Here is a 21847-nt window from a genome sequence, read left to right as displayed (position 1 = left end):
TTGTCATCTCTTGCCCCTCTTTCTCTTCATCTGTTTTCTCCATACGTTTTCATATCTCATATCGCATTTTTCACCTTTATTCTTTTCCTCACTTTGTCTTTCACCCCTTCCTTTCTTCCTTCCTCCTAATTCCTTAAATGCAGGCTTTCACTTCTGTCCTCCTCTCACCAGTTCTCCACTCCTCTCCTCTTGGTTCCTAATCATACATTTTATGCCTCCCTCCTTCTCTTAACTTCTGCTTTTCACTCCTTTCTGACTCCCCTCATCATCTCTCGCCTCTTGCCTTGCTCCATCTTCTGCTTTGTGCAGTGTCGTGACAGGTTTTCACCTCTCCTTTCCTTTTCACTCTCTTACTCATTTTCTCTCCTGTCTCATTTTCTTGACCCTCTTTCATTAATATCATCCTCTGTCCCTCCTTCTTTATTTTCCTCAGTTTCTCCATCATTCATTTTTCTTTGCATCCTCCTATCATTGTAAGCAGACCAACTTTGAATTTCACAAAATAAATAAATGAATTTGAATTTCAAATAACTATATAACATGTAAAAGTTATTAACCATCCAGAAATACTGTATTAAGCATCTCCATTATGTGTTATATTAAGTGTTACACCTGCAGTTTCACTCAAAATATCATCTGACTGCAGTTCACTGACAGCTGCAGCTGCTCTACTGAAATTTTCAGTCTTACAGGTAGGCCACTGTATATTATTGAGTTTTCACCAGTCAAACACCAAGAACTTCACTAAACTTAGAGGAAATTGTTGCCAAGATTCAACTCTGTTTTGTGCAGGAGACCAGAGAGTGTAGGTTTAGCTCTCAGTACTTTTGTAGCTTCTAACTGAATCTCTGTGGTTTAAAGTTTACTTTCTCTCCTTTATGGCTTATTGGTGCTTTACAATATGTTCTTAAATATCAAAATATCAGGATACTTTAATCATGAATAATTTAAAGGAAATTAAGTGTATATCCACCATTTTGCAGCCACTTGACTCAAAACGAGTGCATCATCAGTTAAACACACATCTTCAAGTATGTAGCCTTGATGCAATGGAAATGCAAATCAACACTGCGGTGGACTGACAGAGTCAAACCAAGTAAGCCAAGTGGCACATATGTATGAAAATGAGGCAAAAGAGTCACAGAAGTTACCGGTGTTCATCACCTCTGCCGGAAAAGGTAAAAAGAATTGGTAGTATTTAACATCAGGTGTCATGTTTTCATGATTTCAGAGCTGGAGACGATAAATACAAGTGACTACTGCAGAGTCATTTGACTCAGCAATGAATGCAGATTCCCACTGAAGACAGATGTAAGTGGTGTTTGTGGCTCTTTTCTGCCCTGGGGCATAGAAATAAACAAAAAAAACATTTTATTGAATTATAAAAGCGTGAAAGTTCATGAGTTTCCCAGATATTTAAACTAACCTACAAAGGAGTACAGTATATTGTGTGCACACATGCGTCATAGAAACTTATTTTCTTGAAGTCTGGGGAAATTAGGAGCTGTACAGGTTCATGATCTCTGGTTCTACAGTTTCTAAACTTTATTCAACTAGGCTACTTACAGTCTATTAGCCTTTCATCACAATGAAAACACTTTCATTTGGCCAGAAGCCCAGAACTCCTATTGTTAAAGTCAGAGGGAGGAGTGAACACACACCTAACACACACACACACACACACACCAGCCACAGGTAGTGATGGCGCGTTACCTGAGTCAGACACAGGTGCTTCTCTGTCTGTCCGGCTGGTTATTAACTACAACAAACGGGGACATTATTTCGTGAAGACAACACAGGAGCTCAAGTGTCCACGTTTGGTTGAAAAAAAAATGGATTAACTTGATAAGTTTTTGTAACAGCTGTCGAAATGTTTGGATAAGAGCCGACCAGTCTGGAAGTTTGGAGTTATACTTTGCGTCTTTCAGGTGTTCGGGGAATAAAACACTGACAGTCTTTAACACCTGTTTCTGGGTTCATCTCTGTGGTCACCGTTATTAAATGAAACGCCTCTGTTTCTCCAGCCGGCCGCCCCCCCCAATCAGGGGAATGAGCGCAGAGGAGCAGGAGCGGCTGCGCTCCCTCTTCCACACCTACGACGTGGACAACTCCGGAGAGATCGAGAAGAACGAGTTCCTCACCATCTGTGCCGAGCTGCAGGTGTCCGCCGCCGAGGCCGAGAGGATATTCAACCGGCTGGACGTCGACCAGGACGGAACCGTCACCTTGATGGAGTTCATCAGCGGCTTCCACGATCGATACGGAGAGGTCATGGAGTCCGACGGAGGAGAAGTGTCTGTGGCCTGGGAGAACTTCGAGGCGAAGATGGGCGATCAGGCCAAGTTCATCCCCAGGTGAGAGCGCACATACACAGGCACCTGTCCGCCGGTGTCTTTAAAATATTCAAAATATTCAAATATGGACGATTGTAAATGGGTTCAGCAGTGAGCGCAGTGTGCGTAAAGGTCTCCACAGGTAAATTCAACAATTATACATTTCAAGAGGCATCACTAAAGTAAGAAACATGACATCAAAAACAGTTACCTGTTTCTAAACTGCTTCTGTACAAAACACTCATAACAACTAGTGCAGCCATGTTATTTGAATAACATGCAAATGCGGTGACAGAAAAAGAATGATAGTGGTCTGTTATGAGCTGGGTGTGTTTGAATGTTTCAGACATGATTGTCTGTTTTTCCTGCATATATGAATTTCCTTAATTGATTTTAGCCGAACGGTAGACAGAAGTTTTCATTCAAAAATCACATAAACTCCAAGGCACTCTCTTTAAAAACAATTAAAATGCCTTTATTGATACTGCAGGGACAAGGCCTTCAACCATGCAGTGACAAAAAGGCATTTTAATTGTCTTAAAAAAGAGTGCAGTAGATTCTTTTGAGATTTGTGAGTACACTTATCCAAAAAGACCTCAGACAAACCATTTGGAGTCAGGAAGCGCTTATTCAAACAAGGAGTTTTCATGTTGACTCATGTGTCTGTTCTGATGGATACAGGAGGTTGAGATATGTACTAATGAGGTGTCATGTTAAATGATTATTTGATTCATCAGTCAGTCCAAATACCAAACGTTCCCAAGTCCTAGCTTCTTAACTGCTTTTTTCTGTTTTATATAAATTGAATATCTTTAAGATTTGGACGTTCGATCAATCATTTTTACACTTTATCGACCAAATAATTAACCGAGAAAAACCAATGACCCAATAATAAAAATAGTTTAAAGGATTCAGAGAAGTTTGTCATCTGTCTGCTTCAGTACTGTTGAGTCTTACAGAGCTTTGTTCAAAGTCAAAATACCAAATATTACCAAATAAGTCCCAGCTCCTTGACGGAGGTGATTTTCTACTACATTTGATTGTAAACTGAATATTTCTAGAATTTGGACAGTGGATTGATCAAAACAAAGCATTTTTTTTTACAATTTTATACTATTTCCTGATGTTTTACAAATGATTACTTGAGAAAATATTACTGTTATAAGACAAAAGTTCCCCCATAAAACAAAAACTACAAGAAAAATGACTAGTTTTATTAAACTAGTGTCCATACTGTGTATGTTTATTTTGCAGACTTTACCATGTTCTCCTTTCATCTTTTATGTATAAGACCAGTGTATCAGCTGCTTCACTACAGGAGGCAGAAAAGACATTTCTCACATGTCTCTATAGTGAGACATACTGAGATCCTGCTCTGGATTTAAACTGAAGGAAATTAACAGTGAAACGTTGCACAAGCCACTGTCTCACATAACTTTTGTAACATGATTGTGCAGTAGTGGAGGGTCAGTATCACGTCAACAGATTTTTATTGGATACCAGTTTATTGACACACGGCTCCACTGATGTATTGGCGTGTGACTGTAAGGTGTTGATCCTGTATCACTGTTTCTCTACCCATAACTATGTTACAAATACAAATGCATACAAATAACATAACTTTACACTTTCAAATTGTGTGCAGTGCATATGCCAAAAGCTAATTTTGCATATAAGTGACATACCAATCCTTCCCATTAATTTCTGTGGAAAGTAGTTTCATAGTCAGTTGACCTTCTTAGGAAAAATACACATGTGGTTAATGTTTTAAAATGGTCACAGTTTGGCTAGCATTAGGCAACAGAAATAGCTGGTTAGGAAAAGATCAAGGTTTTGGGCTAAAAAGAGTATGTTATACAGGTTACATCATGTATGTGAAGAATCACATAATGCATGTAATGTTATGTAACATAAAAGATTAAATAATTATTATGATTTTCACATAGGACAGGATGAACCCTGGCCTCCTGTGTTTGTTTGACCCGTCCAACCACCCCACCTCCTCCATGCTCAGACTTTCTCACTCTTCATAGTACATCACCTAGGTATAGGTCAGTCCCCTAAAGGTTCCTGTAATGTCATTAACGGTTCTACAAATGTTATGGGAATGCAGTTTAGAGACCTTGTGGGAATGTCTTAGAAATGGTATCCTAAATTTGGGCTCTATCTAATCTATCATTGAACTCTAGAAAGTTGCAATATTTTTAATCCAGTCATTTTTTTCTGATTTTTAATTTTATTCAGCTTCCAGTTATGTTTCTTAAAACTGACCTAGATTTTGACTGGCAACTCACATCTCAACATTTATTCAAGTGCCAGTGTGCAGTGGATCAAGACGCATATCACACATATCACATATCTCTGATCAGATTCTTCTTGCTTTAAATTAAGAATCTGGCAGAGTTCTTTCACAGCTGCTTGAGTTTAGAGAACATTTAACATTTCAGACGTTTGGCTTCTTTCATAGTAAAACATTTTCTGGTTGTGCTTCCTGGTTATATCAGCATCAAAACTCAGGTAACAGTTTGGCATACATATCGAAAAAACTGGTACCTTGCCGTCACACCTGTTGAATGTCTACATCAGTGTTTATGTATTTATAGGTTTTTATACATTATCTTTTAGTGTTTATGTGCGTTTCACCAGTATATGTATGTGTGTATTGCCCCAGGCCTGGCATAAGACTCGTCCTCGTGCTGCTGTTCTCCAGCGTTGAGACATTGATTGTCACAGTGGTGCCATCTGCTAAATACTCTCCCTTATCTTCAAGCAGTTACAGTCGCTGTTACAGCAGTCAGCTGAGAGACAACATTTTGGAACACAGAGCACTAAGCTCACTTCAGACAAGTGTCTGTTTTTCAGGGGATGAAAGGGTATTTTGTATAAATATGAGATGGAGACATCAAGAGCAGAAAATCAATTACATTCCTATTCATAATTTTATTGCTGACTGAGTGAGGCTGATGTAATGAGGCTCTGAATCTCTCAGCTGACTGAGAAAATGAAAATTTGCACTAGAATATGACTCCTCTGGACAAAAAGTACTGATAAGATGTCTTCCTTCCTCTCTCTTGTTTTTAATGCTTGAGAAATATTCCTTTGGTCACGCTTTCTAGGAAGGTCATATGTATAATTTATTATAAGGACATTCCTAAGATTTTATTATCCATCTATAAAACCTTTTATAAACATTTAAAATCTTATATGACAACTAATTTAGTTTAGTTTACTAACTTCTGTGTTTATTTTCCAATACCATTTTTTTTACAAGACTTATAAAGTATTGTAAGTCGTGGACATAATGCATTATAAGTTCAGCATTCATAATGCTTTATACCTGCATGCCTCTGTGTCATTATGCGATCGCTACTAACCTTATACAGCACTGTCACTTTACTTAAAGCTGACAAAGTCCTGTTATAGTGTATTATTAATATTCATAAGACATTACTGCATCTGTTATGATAAGTTAACACAGTTTTAAATGTATCTTTATAACACTTTTATCACATTAAGTTACTTACGATTCATCATGTCCACCACTTATAGTACTTTCTAACCCTTGTTCTAAGTTGTCATGCAACATTTATAAAGAGTTTTATGAAGCCTTATAAATGCAATATAATGTGTGTGTGTGTATAATGGGAGACATGTGAAGTAAAAATCAAACTGAAGAAGCAAGCCAGGGTTGAAGAGGGGGAGTTTATTTGCAATATTTAGGTCACTTGACATTATCTCTGTGCGATTTGTTTCAGACTTACCTTTTCAGACTCAGACTCATGTGATGAATAACACAAACAAACTTCTGCATTTGCTGGTAGTTTTTCTATGTCAACATAATATCTTAAGATTTTCTCAGAGAGAGTCATGTTTTTTTATGACTGTGATCCTGAACACATGATCAAATCAATTACAACCTAACAACAGTTTCTATGTCCATCGTGTTTTTCTCTACTTGTGTTCCTGTTATGATCAGTCTGTATGTGTGACGCTGTGTGACAAAGCAGTGAGTTGTGTGTCACTGTGAGTTATTGACAGAGAGGCAACAGTGTCTGTATGCTTTAGCATCAGAGCCAGTTCACCCTGTCAGAAAGCAAACACACACTATATGACCCACTTTTACCATTGTGCTGTTATGTAATCTGCCTTATGAATGCATAATTATAATGATTTCAGAATGAAATCTATGGGATAAACTGTAAATATTGGTTTTATAACTTATACATTCACATATTTCTGTGGACTGCTTTCTGCATTGTTTTGTTGTGGAGCTGAAATATAGTTATGTTGAGTCAATGGCACATAAAGTGAAAAAAAGTGTGCATCAAAAATAGCAAACAGTAAGTCATCTGGTCTGTTTTTAAATTAGAATTAGCATCACAATGTTTGTGTATTGGACAGTATCATCAAGTGGCAGACTCAACTTAAGGAGATAGCATTATGCAGCATAATATTGTCTTTCATGGGTCAAAACACACTGTAGAAAGGTAAATAAAACAATTGTCAGTTTATCACTGTCACTATATTCTCCTTTTTCTGTCTGTCATATTAATCCCCTTGAGCAATTAAGAAAACTCTTGCAGAGATTTATATAATACATAATTTGATACCACTCTCATGTTTGTATAGTAAAGCTACAGCCAGCAGCCACTTAGTTAGTCTGTCTCTGTCATATGTGTCTTTTGTAAATTTGAATTTTGGGGGGAAGTTTTCTGCCAGACTGTTTCTTGATTGGGACCAGTGACTTACTGGAGCTTGGCATCCACTCCCAGCCAAGAAACAGTCTTTGTATAGATTAAACAAGATTAAACAAATGACATATGACATGCGATGGGCTTTAGAGATGTTAGTTGGTGGTTTGTTACCTTTCCAGTCTTTGTGCTAAGCTAAGCTTGCAACTTGCAACTGCTGGTACTTGATATTGAGCAGACAGATATGAGAGTGGTGGCAATCTTCTTATCAGACACTCCACAAAACTTCACAAAACGTCAAACTGGTCTTTTAAACTTCCAGTAATCACTGTCCAGTAGACTACAGTTATTATCTGATTGTCTTGCAGGAATGAACTAGCAGCTACTTTGTACCAGAACATCAGTCTGACTGAGCCCAGACTGATACCTCAGCTGGAGAAAGTCATCCTAAACTTCGTCAAAGAGATCAAACAGCAGAACTCAGAGATGGAGAACCTGGCCCTCGCCATCAAACGGTGGGAAACACGCACACACACACACACACACACACGCACACACACACACATCTACAACCTCTCACTTAATATCAATGACAATGTGAATGCAGAGAATGAGAGTGTGTTAAAACATCATAACATCCTCATGTAGACTATAGGATAATAATGCTTTTATTAGATAACACTGTATAACTGCATGCTGTAGGCTCATATGCCTGTTAATCTCTGCTGGAATGAGGCATGGCTGATGCTCCAGCCTGGAGAAACCTGAGCGAGGAGAGAGAAGAAACCAAGAGAGAGAGATGCAGTGGCTTACAGAGAGTTTACAATACCGTCATTGGCAGGTAGATAGATTCATTGCATGATATGAGCAGGCCCTGCAGCTGCTGACTTCTTTTTAATTTTGAGACAGACAGGTGCCCTGTGTTCTGAGACCTTGGTGTAGGACATAAGGTTTAAGGAGATCAGACAGGTATAAAGGGACGTGCCCAAGTCATCAGGAGAGATGGTCAGAGCAGAAATCACTGACCACGTTTACATGTGCACAATATTCTGTTTTTTGTCCTTATTCTGAAAAGGCAATATTCCTACTAAGCTGTTAACATGGCTAATGAAACTGAATATTCCTCTAGTATTCCTGCTTACAAGTAGCCATGCATACTTTACTATTTACTATTTACTATTTATGGAGCTTCTTTGGGATTTTTTCAAAGTTTTCCACTGTTGGCAGACATGTTTGTCCGTGCAAACTCAAGTATCAAGTATCAATAAGCTAGAAAGGTCTTACTCAACAGCACCAGAAATTAAAAAGAGTGAGAAATGAGTTCTGAGATAAATTGTCTAAATTCATCTAAAAATTGGGAATAAGGGCGAGATGGTCAATAGAGGTGAGATCATGTGAGTCTTTTGCAGTTAGTTGACTGAAGTGGTCAAATGCAAGAGGCAGTCTACAGAGCCACCAGTAGATGCTGGTATACAGTAGATAATGGATGGATGTTTTTGAAGTGCAGTGAAATGATCCTGTTATCGTTTTTCAGAGCGCAGGACCAAGCATCAATGCAGCTCAGTGAAATGGAGGAGGAGATGGACCAACGCATTCAAGTCGCTGAGAGAAGAGCACGAGAGCAGGTGAGACAAATTGAGACAACGCAAAAACACAAGTTTTTTGTCTTGTTTTAAATATTCCAGGCTTGTGTTTTTGTTTCTCTGGAGTTTGTGTAGGTGAAGCGATAAGCAGGGTGAACGTTTGTTCAGCTCTTCCCTCATGTCAAACAAACACATGCAGCTGAATATCAGATTACTGATCCAAACTCAGACACGCCTGCTGATCAGATGGATTTCACAACTCTGTGACTCCCAGATATGAAATAGTAGTTAGATTAAAGGTGCTTCAGTGTTTTTAGCCTATATTGTTTTAAATGATAAGGCTGTATGTTTTTGTGATGATGAGGACAGCTGACATGTGGATGACAATGATAATCTATAAAGAATCAGGATGCATACCTGGTGATTCAAGTCTGCTTATAATGTGCCGTCAACGTTTTTTAGTTTAAAATATGTAGAAATTAAATGAAATTATCAACAGAATGTAAAGAAGTAACAGTTTTGACATTAAATGAAGAACATCTTTGTACTGTGTTGCAGAAATATCTACTGAAGTTAGCATGCTAACCAGCTAGCTGTCTCATAATAATGCTTTGTACCTGAAAAGGTGACAGTGAGTCACTGTAGCAGCCAGTCTGCCCTCAGTCCAACACACAGAGGTGGTTTTCTTGCTGGGTTTGGCTCCTGGGGCTGACCCCACTCCCCCCGCTCAGGCCTTCAGTAGCGAAGATGCTGACTGATACCTGACCTCACGCTTTCTCTGTGAACTATGAGCCCTTTGAGCCCTGTGACTTCTAATTTAGTTGCACGGGATTCAAGGCAATTTCTGTCTATCCGTGTTTTTGGTAATTGTCATCAGTGAGGCTGACACATATTACAATAACAAAGGGCTTTTGGATTTTTGAATTAAAGTTATTCTGTTTGTACCTTGCTGGCATTTCTTCAATCTTTACTAAACTGTTAGTTTTATGAAAGCTGGAGATATTTCCCAGAACCTGGTGAAACACATTAAACTGTGAGAAATGATAAGATTTGATAACAATATGTAACTTTCCATGACATAAAATGAAGCTCAGTAACAGAATGGTACACTTGCCGGTTCAAGCTAGTTCACCATCTGATTTATTTATTTAACTTGTTTTCATTTAATTTTATCTTTAGTCCTGATGATTGTTTAAAACATGTGCAAGAACATAAACTGTCTTATCACTGCGTGTGTGTGTATAAACTTATGTAAGTGTACTTCATTGACTGAACTGACTCAGGAGCCTCTGTTTGTTTTGTGTCAGAAAAGCACACACAGAATTAGAGGGCACTCACCTGTACTCTCTCACACTGTAACGTATATGTGCACACTGTCGTGTTCAGACACCCCTAACACAGGTTTTTATTTTTGGAAACTGTAGATAGACAGTTGCTGATACACCTATCAATTCCCAGTTCAAAAGCTGCCCTGAAGTAGCACAGATTCATGTGTGACGGAAGTGACATCACTGTAGAGAGAGCAAACACACAAACATCTGCATGTTCGTAGAATAATATCATAAACTGTTCTCTTAATGGAAATAATTATTCAATTTTTTTTATGTGTTTGTCTTTGTGTAGGAGAAGAAGAAAACAGAGGCTGCACTGAGTGAGTTACAGAGAAGTTATGACACTGAAATGTGTGAGCTGCAGTGTAAGCTCCAGAGGATGAAGATGGTAAATGTTTCACTGCATTTTCACCACAACACACCATCAGCTCTGTAGGTCAATACAGACTCCTGCAGTGGTCATATTTACAACCCACTTACTGTACAAGTAGATTCTTTTCAGTGTTGTAAATTTGTCTTAAATCAGTCAACATACATAACCCCATGAGGCGTACAGATAATAATAATAATAATAATCATAATCTTTATGTATAGAGCACATTTCTAAACTCATGTACCAAAATGCTTCATGCAAGACAACAACTTCATAACAAGCAGATCTTTAAAACAGTTTCCAAGCAAATAAAACATAAAATAAACAAAATGAAAATCAGGTAAAATCAGCATGTAGCACGTAGAGATGCCATGAAATGCTTTAAAAGTACTGAAAAAAATAAAACTTAAAGTCAAAGCTAAAACATAGTGCGAGCTTGGGCAAGGAGGCTACAACAGGTGTAATGTGGTCACTTCTCTTGGCAGCTGAGTTGTGAACAGGTGACAAGGCTGTTGCAGTAGTGAACCTTCAAGGATATAAATGCATGCAAAATGGTCCCTTTGTAATGGACAGTATATGCACTGTAATAATATTCAGAAGTTAAAGCTACTTATTTATTTGCTCAGCTGTATAAGTACATGAGAAAAATGTCAGGTTATAGATGAGAACACAAAACATGAAGCTACACATCACCACATTCAGATGAAAGTGTTGACGAACAAACGTAAAAAAATACGATGAAGCACTGTTATCCATCTCATGTGGTCTTGATCTATTTAAATGCAAACTCTGTGGGCTGTAAACTCTTAATAAATCATTAATAAGCCGTTACAACACATTAGATGAAAAGGACAACAGTGACCTGTTACTTGCCAAAAAGTGAGCCCACATTTATCTCTGCTGTTAGGCTTCAGACCTCATTGCTTACAGAGCTTTGTCTTCTCCATCAGCAGCATTTATACCTGTCAGCTTCATCAAATACTTTTACCAGACTACCAGAGAAGAAGGCTTTGGCAAAATTGTGCACTTGCTTTTCAGCATGTCCCATTTTATACTTCACAGTATGGCTCCCTTTTACCAGTTTACCAGTTTTTACCAGTAAATCTTGCCAAACAGGGAGCCCACATCGACGTATAATGTGATGTGACTGCAGTCTAATTTAGGTCATATAACCTTGAATTAATTCTAAATGTGTGAAACTGTCTACCAGATAGAAGAGAAGTACAAGAACATCACTGTTCAAGACGAGAGCCCAGCTTTGAAGAAGAAGATCAATGAGCTGACACTGGTGAGACTCAATATATTCATTTACAACATGTTTCCGTCATTTCAGTACATTTTTTTATGAGAAGTCAGGTGTCTCTCTGCACTGAGGTTATAACACTCATATTTTTCCATTTTCCCTTCTGCAGGATAACCAGCGGTTAAAACAAGAGCTGATGAGGTCTCAGACCAAAGTGGCCTGTCTGCACAGTGAGATGGACTCACTGAAGACGGAGCTAACTGATCAAAGCATGAACTGTGAACGGTGAATTTATTATACTGTTGATGTTAATCTTTTTTATTTATTTATTTATTTATTTATATACTTATTCAGTTTAGTTTTGAGTAATTTGACTGGATTTGTGTTTTGTTGAGTTTTATTTCTATTTGCTTTTTTTTGCAGAAGTGCAGTCTAATAAGCCTTAGCACTGTATTTTTTTTCATTTTTTTCACATCAAACATTACATTTTTACACTAAGAAGGAAAAAGCATTGCAATACTGTATAACGGGTTCCTAACTTTTTTATGTCAAGGACTCCACAATAGGTGCACATTAGACCACAGGTGCCCAATCTGAGAGGGTTTAGTGTCATGCAGATATGTAACTGGTTATGTTTTGCACTAAAGTACTTTGAAATTACGTTTTTATGTGTTGTATAATTCAGATTTGGTGCGGCTGAGAGGAGAGGCGAACAGATCCATCTGTATCTCGGTCTGGCTGAACACCCACCTTAGCCAGACTTGTTTAATCCTCGTTTTTCTGGATCCCAATATGCACGCAGACACAAACACTACAGTTGCTCCAGCTGTCCTTCTGACTGATCTGTTAAAGATGATCTGACAGCTGTGATGCTGTGCACACTTTGCAGATTTATTGAGATTTATTAGGCTTTATAATTATAATAATTTATTATTCATTATCATTGAGAATAATTTTAGAGACACACCCGCAGTTAACTTCAGTATTTACACTTTATTGCTAAAAGAAAATGTGTGTAGCTGTTGTTCCAACTTCCAAAAAAATTGATAAAAGTTACAATATTCTATTCTTCTTTTTGCTGGGGACCCCATCCCTGGGGACAAACAGTCATCCCTGTCACTGTAAACTCTGAAAGTCTCAACCTATAATTACTGAGCTGTAGAGCAGATTTTCTCCTTGTTCTCACCTCATTTGAATATTAATGTGACTTAAGAAATAAGAACTTTTTGCACACTGTTCTCCATCTTGATCTGTTGCTCCAAATTACATATATTTCCAATCTATTTTCAGTGAAAAAAATATTAGTTTTAGAAGAATCAAGTGCTCCAAATCTACTTATCAAATGACCCACTGTTGAGAAGTTTTTCTGCAGACACACACAGACATGGAGGCCACGCCCCCTCTGACTGACTGACGGCGCTTTCGCTCCCGAGGGGTGTTTTCTTTTTGTCACGGCTGAAACAGGATATCCTGGAATGACTTCACACACACAATAACTTCTTCAAAAGCGTTGCTTAGCAACAGAAGCAACAGGGCCACCGGCAGGATAACGCTCTGACTTCTCCGGCCATGTTTGCGTTGTTGTGTTTGCTGTCTCTAAGGTTCCTAATGTTAATCATAAATCATCAGGTTTAATGACTTTGAGTGGATCAGTTCATCCACTAGGAAAAAAACTGAGTTATAGAGGTGCTTAAATATCAATTTGATGTGCAGGGTGTGTTTTGTGAAAAAACAAATTAACTGTCAGTAATTCAGGTTGTTACAACTGTGATTGTTCTTTTTTTTAATAACATTTTGTCACTGGATGTCTACAGTATGACATCCAAGATTAAAAAAAGTTTCATTTATTGATATTTAACAGTTCACAATGAAAAAGAAAAACAAACAAAAAACAGCAACGAAATACTCACAAATTCAAATAATAACCCCATCCACCCACCAGGGTAATGTTTAATTAAGTCAGGTTTTATAGTACAACTAGAGAATGGTAACAGTTGGACAGAAAAGGGACAGATGACTGTGATTGTTTCCTTGGTTAATATTCCTAATTGACTGTGTTTTGTTGCAGAGACGATGAGCTCATGAAGCAGTTCTCTGATGAGCGAGACGTCCTGGAGAGCCAGATTGAGGTTCTGCAGTAAGTCAGACAGGATCATACACACTGATTATTGATGAGGTTTTATATCAAAGATTACTGTATCCAGAAATCACTTTACACATTTAAAAATAAAACAGTAATAATGACTTTTTTTCTCTGTGTGTTTAAAGGACAGCTAACAGGAAGCTCCATGACACTAATGATGGCTTGAGGGCTGCGCTGGAGAGGATGGCTAGGGTAAAGCTGCACAGTTAAAAGAAAAATAATCAACTTGAAGATGTGAAACAGTAACACTTAGAGTTTGATTAAAAATGTTACTGAAAACAGTAGGGTGCAGCGATATGCCATGGTATGAAAACTGCGGATTCTGCCATATTAGTGTTATTTTAAAAATATATTTCAAGTTTATATTGAGTTTCATGTCTTTCAGGACATAATATTTTGTGAAATTGTAATAAAGTGTTTGTTTAACCCAAAAAAAAGTTAATACCATTTGCCCTGATTCTGTGAAATCGTGATATTTTCTGAGGCAGTTGTCATACCATGAAACTCTCATAAAGTTGAAACCCTACTGTTACATGTGACAGCGTTCAGAAAAACAATCACACTATTTTCAATTTCAGGCAATAATGGAAAACTGATTGTTGTGTGTTGCAGGCTGGCAGCGGGGCCTCACCAGGAGACACAAAGGACAGAAACAGAAGTAAAAGCATCTGCTACTCATCACCTTATGCATTAATGGATAGGTAAGAAAACATGCAGATTGCTAAGAAGAGTAGGAATTATTATGTGTTGTTTTTGTTTTTGGATTGACTCTGGATTGTTGAGCACATATGTTTCATTATTTTCAGTTTCATCAAGGCCAGAAGTTCAAGGTTAAACAGAAGATTTAGGAGGGATAACTGGTTGACAGCTTCAGGGGGTTTATTTCAGACCAGGTTTATCAGGTTTAAGGGTTAAGGGATTTTACTTAAGTCCACAGTGAGAAACAAAATGTAGATGTTTTTGTCTGGAATTTAAGGGTTTTTCCCAAGAACACAGAATTGAATATTGACACAGTAGTACAGTAAATGTTTGATCATGTGCCGTGAGATGTTTAGTTAAGGTGCTGAGGAGCTGAGGAGTTGAACTTCATGATTCTGTAATGTCGAGGGACAAACGTCAACTCAGTGTGATAAAGATGGAAGATATACAGCAGTCTTCTTATTGCATATACATTATTATATCTTTAAAAGAGGTGAACTGGTGATCTTTTCTGTTAAAGTGAACAAATAACAGCTTGCAATGATGAATTCTCCTCATCATAGCCACAAAGAAAGACAGAAGCAAAACATACATCTCTATTTATTTACCTAAACCATGTTTTGGAGCGATCCAAGGAATATCAGTCAAACAGGTGTTTTGGGTTGTTGTGATAAGATTTCTTAATTTTCATTAATCATGTTTTTTACTTTGCACTCTGGGAGATATCAATTGGTTCATTCATTTTAAGAATGGAGATAATCTGTTTTAGCACATGTACTCCTCAAATATTCCTGAAATCAAATGTTATAGCATGAGTACATTTGCATGTATGAGTACAGATGCACTGGAATCTTCCCCTTCAAAGCATGTAGGGAAAAAAGACAAAAGCATTATAAGAAAACAACATACACAGTCAACTGCACTGTTATGATGCAGACTAAACACACTGTATGATGGATTATACAGATTATACAGATTTAAGGAATTAGTCAGATTACATTTACACAAAAACAGATGTTGAACATACTCATTTTTGGAGGCGTGTATGGAGACCATCATTCTTTATACAATATTTGTGTCCAAACTTATGATTAGCAGCAACTCACAGATATCTCAAAACTCAGGCAAATGAAAACAAAACTATCTAGATTCTTCATAATTTCTCTGAACTGACCCTTGTGTGTTATGTCACTGATTATATCCTGATTTCCTCAGGTTCAACCCGCGCATGGATGATTTGCCGGTGTTTACCCGCCGAACCAGCGGTGACACCCTGGCCTTGGCCATGTGTGACCCCGGCCTGAGGCGCAGACACAGCAGTGAGTGTGAGGAGGACAGCCTGCCTGAGGTCTACATGGACAGCGGCCTGTCGACACTCAGAGGTTCACACGCAGGCTATGACTCAGAACAGGAGGTCAAAGGTCAAGAGGAGGAGGAAGAGGAAGAGAAGGAGGAGAAGAAAAGGGAGGATGACAAGGAGGACAACAATGACAGCATGATGGGAGAAAACTCTGACACTGAGGTGAGACTATAAGAAGGTCAAGCTCATAGACACAAATGCACATGCTCATATATGCTAGATGCTTTACAGGTAGTTAGTGTGTTAGCATGCTAACTGGCAAAATAGCTCTAAACACAAAGTACAGCTAAGGATGATGGGAATATCATTGGATTTGCAGATCCTAAACCGAAGTGACAAATGGGACATGATGAGGGTGAATTGGTGAATTTAGAAGTCATGACTTACCCTCGATTGTACCAAATTTCAAGGAGTACAAGTACCTGGATGTGAGGATATACAATAAATTGGACTGGAGCAAAGCACTGAGGTTAAGGAGTCATTTTGAAGATCTTTAAATCAGATGAGAAATGTTAAACTTGATGTCTTTTGTGCAGCAGGTTACTAGTTTCTACTTCAACAACTTGCTCATGTTCACAGCTACTTTAAATGTTATATCTCTGTTAAAACATCGTCATGATAACATGAATTATGTGTCTGAGTGTATTTTTGTATTAATGTTACATGATTAAATGACTAATGTGTACTGTGTGTTTCCATCACAGCCTGCAGAGACACAGGACGGTGAATCAGCTTTCGGGTCGGACAGCAGCTCAGTTTTGGATTGGAAGCCGTCTGAATCCGTCAGTGTGACAACCCCCCCGGCCCCAACTAAAAGAAAGCCTCTCAGTGCCATCAGTGTTCAGGTGAGAGAGAAGCAAAAAGTAAGAAATTATTATTATTATTATTAATAATTACTATTTAAAAATAACAGGTTTGTGCAGGACGCCCCGTATTTATGCACAACGCATAGAGTTGGGATGAGTAGAGCCATACCATGCATTGGACATGTGGCTTTTCAAACCTACCATCATGTCAAACTTTCAAACATGTATTTTTGAAATGAATTGTCTTAGAGTTTCCTTTGGGGACTATGACTGTCTGTACAAAATTTAATGTCAGTCCATCCAATAGTTGATCAGCTATTTCAGTCAGGATTGATGTTGGTATTTCATACGGCTGCACAGATTTTCAGGTGGTCAAGTGAGTCGTTAGTCCCCAAATAATAGCTTCCTTCTGTAAGAATTTGTGCTTAGTCTCTGTTTCAGTGAATAAATAAAAAAGAACATGTAGAAGTACAGCATGGAGGTTATGGAGTTTTTTTGAAATGCTTTTTGCAGTATTGCAAAAGTGAAATGCTGTGACATCCTGAGCTTTTTTGTGCAGCAGGTCACTAACTTCTAGCTTTCAACAACTTGCTCATCTTCACAGCTCCTTTAAAGGTTGTAATTCTGTTAAGACGCCATAGTGATAATGTGCCTGTGTAGATTTCTGTATTGATGTTACATGATTACATGACTAATTTGCACTGTGTGATTTCATCACAGCCTGCAGAGATGCAGGACAGTGAATCAGCTTTTGGGTCGGACAGCAGCTCAGGTTTAGAGTGGAAGCCGTCTGAATTTATCAGTGTGACAGACCCCCCAGCCCCAACTAAAAGAAGACCCCTCAGTGCCATCAGTATGCAGGTGAGAGAGAAGTGGAAATAAGAATGAGAACAATGGTATCTAATAGAATGAACTTTGGTACTGATACTCGTGGTCATTAACAGATTAATCTTAACGATTTTTGTGACTTTAGTCATATTTCCACTACATGGTACAGCTTAACTCAACTCCACCTGCTTCTGGTACTTCTACTTTGTTTTCCACTGCATATTGTACACCCACAGAATAGGCGAAGCTGATTGTCATGGAGACGCTATTTCACACACAGGTGCTTTGGTCATAAGGAGAAGTTGCCTTTATTAACTGGCAGACTGTGACCCACACTGTACATTTAGTGATGGTAGCTTGGGCTCGATTGGGACCTCGACAATGGTCATACCAAATCCCTAATTGAAAACCAAAAAAGTGCATAGAGTTGAGTCAAGTAAAGCCATACCACACAGTGGAAATAGTGAAGGGACAGATTTTCATAAAAATTTGCTGCATATAGTCAGATTATTAACAGGGAGCTGGAAATACATTTTGGGATTACATTGTATTTTCTCTGGCATCTTCCTCAGAACAAACTTTAAATTTTTAGCTCTACTGCTTATCGGTATGTTCTTTGCTTTTTAGAACATGTTTATATTGTGCACATTGAAATGCCCAACTGCTGCTAGTGGTGTTTTAGATTTTCTCTTATGTATTTTTTTAACATTTCCTGACCTGCAGTGAGGCATAAATACTTTGTCTCCATCACTGAACAGAGCTGATGATGGGCAGAGATACAAAAACGAAAAGCAGAATTGCAAAGACGCTCATGACAAAATATATTTAACATGAAATAAATGTGCACAATGTAAATACAGTTACCTTGTCAGTGCTGCATTACTGCTCTGTCTTATCTCCACCCTGCCTCTCCGTCCCCTTTCCAGAAGGAGAACAAGGGCAGCATTGACCTGGGCTACATGACATCAGAGAAGGCCTACAGGATTGTGTTGGCTGGAGATGCTGCTGTGGGAAAGTCCAGCTTCCTGCTTCGTCTCTGCAAGAATGAATTTAAATTAAACTCCAGCGCGACACTGGGTAAGTGGGACAAACTGAAGGCAACTCTTTGTCAGTCTTTAGTCAGCATAACAATCTGTCTCTTGCCGTGTTCTTTCCTCTTTGACCTGTCAAACGAAGGCAAAAGCTCTTCCCCAAGTAAAATGTTTAGACAACATGCAAGCTGACTGATTAATGATTAATTTCTGTAAATATTTTGTTAATGTGAGTAGTTACTGCCACTGAGCTTTTCCTTTTTATTTGTTCCAGTTTAGTAATAATACATGTCCTCTTTTGTGTGTTCAGGAGTGGATTTCCAGATGAAGACACTCATAGTGGATGGAGAGCCTGTTTTACTACAGCTGTGGGACACTGCAGGACAAGAGAGGTGTGTGTTGGTGTTTGTAGGTGTGACTATTCAACGAGTGAGATTAATTTAAAACCTAAAGTTGCATTTTTCCTGATATTTATTTTGCTTTAATTAAATCATAAATGTGTAGCTAAAACTTATTATTTCATGAAAATTTATGTACAACTGTGCATATTATATTTATCCTTTCACAACAGACAATAATTAACCACGTTTAATTTTCTAGCTCGCTTGTAGAAAATAAAGTTCAAATATGTTTGTGTGAATCTTGAACCATTTTCTCCTCTCAGATTTCGCAGCATCGCCAAGTCTTATTTCCGCCGGGCGGACGGTGTGTTGCTGCTGTATGACGTCTCCTGTGAGAAGAGCTTCCTAAATGTCAGAGAATGGGTGGACATGATTGAGGTAATGCACCACTCTCCTCTGCTAAAAAAGTGACTTATTCGCTCACGCTGTATCACAGTAGTTGGCAAAAAAGTTCCAGCCTTCAGCACAATATAATGAAAGTGAAATTATATGCAATGGCAATTTGTACATGTATTTATATCATCAATATTATAATAAGTAAGTAAAAATGTTGTGACGTTTCAATTTCAATAAATTCAAACTCAGTGATTTTACTCATTTTTCTTTTTTAACATGCAGCAGATATGTAAGTGTTGAATGTGCATTGAATGGATTGTGTTTTGCTGTTAAACTGTGAGCATGCTGACATTTCTCTTTTTATTTATGCATGCAGTATGTGGCTTTTAACTTTCCATCATGTGTTGTTTAATATAATGCACTTGTACCTCAGTGGTGCAATTGACCAGTGGTGATTACACTACACTCAAATACTGTTTTTAAAGGTCCAGTTTTAAAGGACAAGTTTTGCATAACAACTACTGTATTGCTACTGTAAGTTTGCACTTCACGGGAAGGTGAGACGAGGTATTTGCAGTCTGCAAGCTCATCACTAATGCCACTAGATCTTATACACTGGTAAAAAATCTGAGGAGAGCAGTTTATAATATTGAGGCACTCTGCAATATTTTGTTTTAATGTCATTTGTTCCTGTTTTTATCATCTCTTTATTTTATTTATTTTTTTTAGGACTTGTCCCAGGAGGATATTCCCATCATGCTTGTGGGTAATAAGTCTGATCTGAGAGTTGAGGGAGTGAACTGCGTTCCTACCAGCTATGGAGAAAAACTGGCCATGGTAATGACAAATCAACACTTACTTATCTTACAGCTGCTACATATCTACAACTAACACTTGTCCTAATTTAAGTAGGTGTAGATTTATGAGTAGGAGTAATTAAAAACAACTGACTAATGATTTCCTGTCATTACCCAACAGACATACAACACTCTGTTCTGTGAAACAAGTGCCAAAGATGGTTCCAACACACTGGAAGCTGTGCTACACCTGGCCAGGTGAGATACAACTGTTTCAGTCAGCTGAACATATAAAAAACAAAAACAGCAGTTGAAGCTTTAATCGTGACCAAAAACTGTATTTTGAGTCTGTTTCCAAGACAAATCGTCATCAGTTAGTCTGTTATAAGTTTTACATCACAAAAGACATTTCACCTGTCAGCCACAGGTGTAATTAATAAATAATTATTGGCTTCATAACATTTAGTTTCACTGTTCCAAGACACTGGTGCTGGATATGCAGGCTAATTGGCATATGTCTCGCTGGGACATTTTCGTGCCATTCCTGACACTTGTCTGCTAAGACAAAGGTCTATTATCAGTGCTAAATATGTTATGATACCATATCGACTTTTGCTGCCCTCTGGTGTGTAAAAATAAAACCAAGAAAGTTGCTGCAAAGGAAATCTAACAGGGATTAAAGCTGCCCTGCGGAGTTTTCTTGTAAATAAGCAAAAATGTAAACAAAAAACAAAATGTTCACATTAAGTGTTACTTACCATTCATAGAAAAACTAAAAATCTCCTAGAGGTTGAAAACTTCATTGGAATGTCTGAATCCCTGAATTTCTTGTTCCTCCTGTTGTTCTTTTCTTTCCGTCCTACAGGCAGGTGAAAGAACAGGCCACTTTTGATGAAAAAACTCACTATCAGTCGCTGCCCAGCTTAGATGCTCCAAGGAAGAAACCAAACTTCTCCTGCTGCACCTGATCACACTCATCAGAGCTGCACCTCCACATCTGACTCAATGTGAACTCAGCACAGATGGAAAAAGAACCATAAATGCAGCAATGGGAACAAAGCATCATTGTGAATAACCAAAACCTCTGAGCACATGGATTAAGTGACCGAAGAAGTGACATGGAATTACACTTCTTAAACTTCACGTCTGCTTTTTTTTTTTTTATTCCAGGTTATTTAAACATGATGTGTTGAGCTGCATTTCAGCCAAAGCTCAGAGTCTTCTCCATATTTGAAGAATTTGAGAAAATCTATGTAAACGTCTTGCCATTTGAAAGTTGTGTTCTTTTTTATTATGCTATTACACATATTTGCATATGCTCTGTCTAGATATGTACTATGATTTGTGTAGTTTTCTCATATTGGCATGGCCATGTTGTAAAAATACAGAGTACAGAGTGAAGTGTGAGAAATCTGAGAAGGAGTTGAAAGTGAAGCCAAAGTATATAAGCATGTTTTTAAAGTGACATTAAAGTGACATTATGTGACACTGATAAATAATTGCATGTGATAGAGGACAGAGTTATTTTATCATATTGTTGTGGTGAGGAGATAAGACAAATAAGATTAGATTCTGTGGCAATTATTTAAGTACGTCTGAGCTCAGTTATCATCCATGCAAGTGCTGGTTTAAAATGTTGTCTGCAGCATGTTGATGGCCTGAAAGGAAGCGGAAGTTTCTTGTTTGCACCACCCAGAATGTCAAAGTTTATTGCACACGAACGGCATGGATTGCAGACATGAAGACAGGATTATGGGACAGCTAAAAGCAAGAAATGCTCAGCCTCGTCTTTGTTGATGAACTTTGGTGCAATGTGTGATTGTATGATGCTTTCTGCTGATGCCACAACCCACAGTCTTTATTGTTTTACCCCACAGTGTTACACTTTCATT

General features: G+C 38.1%; 1 protein-coding gene across 2 annotated transcripts; it reads left to right on the top strand.

Annotated features, from left to right (window-relative positions):
* The first annotated feature begins 1705 nt into the window (after positions 1–1705).
* Positions 1706–21111, top strand: rasef (RAS and EF-hand domain containing). 2 transcript variants are annotated; one of them, XM_084728759.1, is made up of 18 exons: positions 1707–2354; positions 7393–7539; positions 8559–8649; positions 10231–10326; positions 11522–11599; positions 11724–11839; positions 13623–13691; positions 13823–13889; positions 14310–14398; positions 15612–15918; positions 16461–16601; positions 17283–17423; positions 18317–18467; positions 18732–18813; positions 19086–19200; positions 19888–19995; positions 20137–20213; positions 20821–21111. In XM_084728759.1, the coding sequence occupies exons 1-18, from the start codon at positions 2002–2004 to the stop codon at positions 20921–20923; spliced, it is 2331 nt and encodes a 776-aa protein (XP_084584885.1). In that variant the 5' UTR covers positions 1707–2001; the 3' UTR covers positions 20924–21111. The 2 variants fall into 2 exon arrangements, with proteins under 2 accessions (XP_084584886.1, XP_084584885.1); XM_084728760.1 differs by lacking the exon at positions 17283–17423 and having other exon boundaries at positions 1706–2354.
* The last annotated feature ends 736 nt before the right edge of the window (positions 21112–21847 follow it).

Source organism: Lutjanus erythropterus, chromosome 10 (genome assembly GCF_056507025.1).
Source record: "Lutjanus erythropterus isolate fLutEry1 chromosome 10, fLutEry1.hap2, whole genome shotgun sequence".
Classification (NCBI taxonomy): domain Eukaryota; kingdom Metazoa; phylum Chordata; class Actinopteri; order Lutjaniformes; family Lutjanidae; genus Lutjanus; species Lutjanus erythropterus.
Note: the sequence above shows the minus strand (reverse complement) of the source record. Positions and strands in the feature narration are given on the sequence as shown.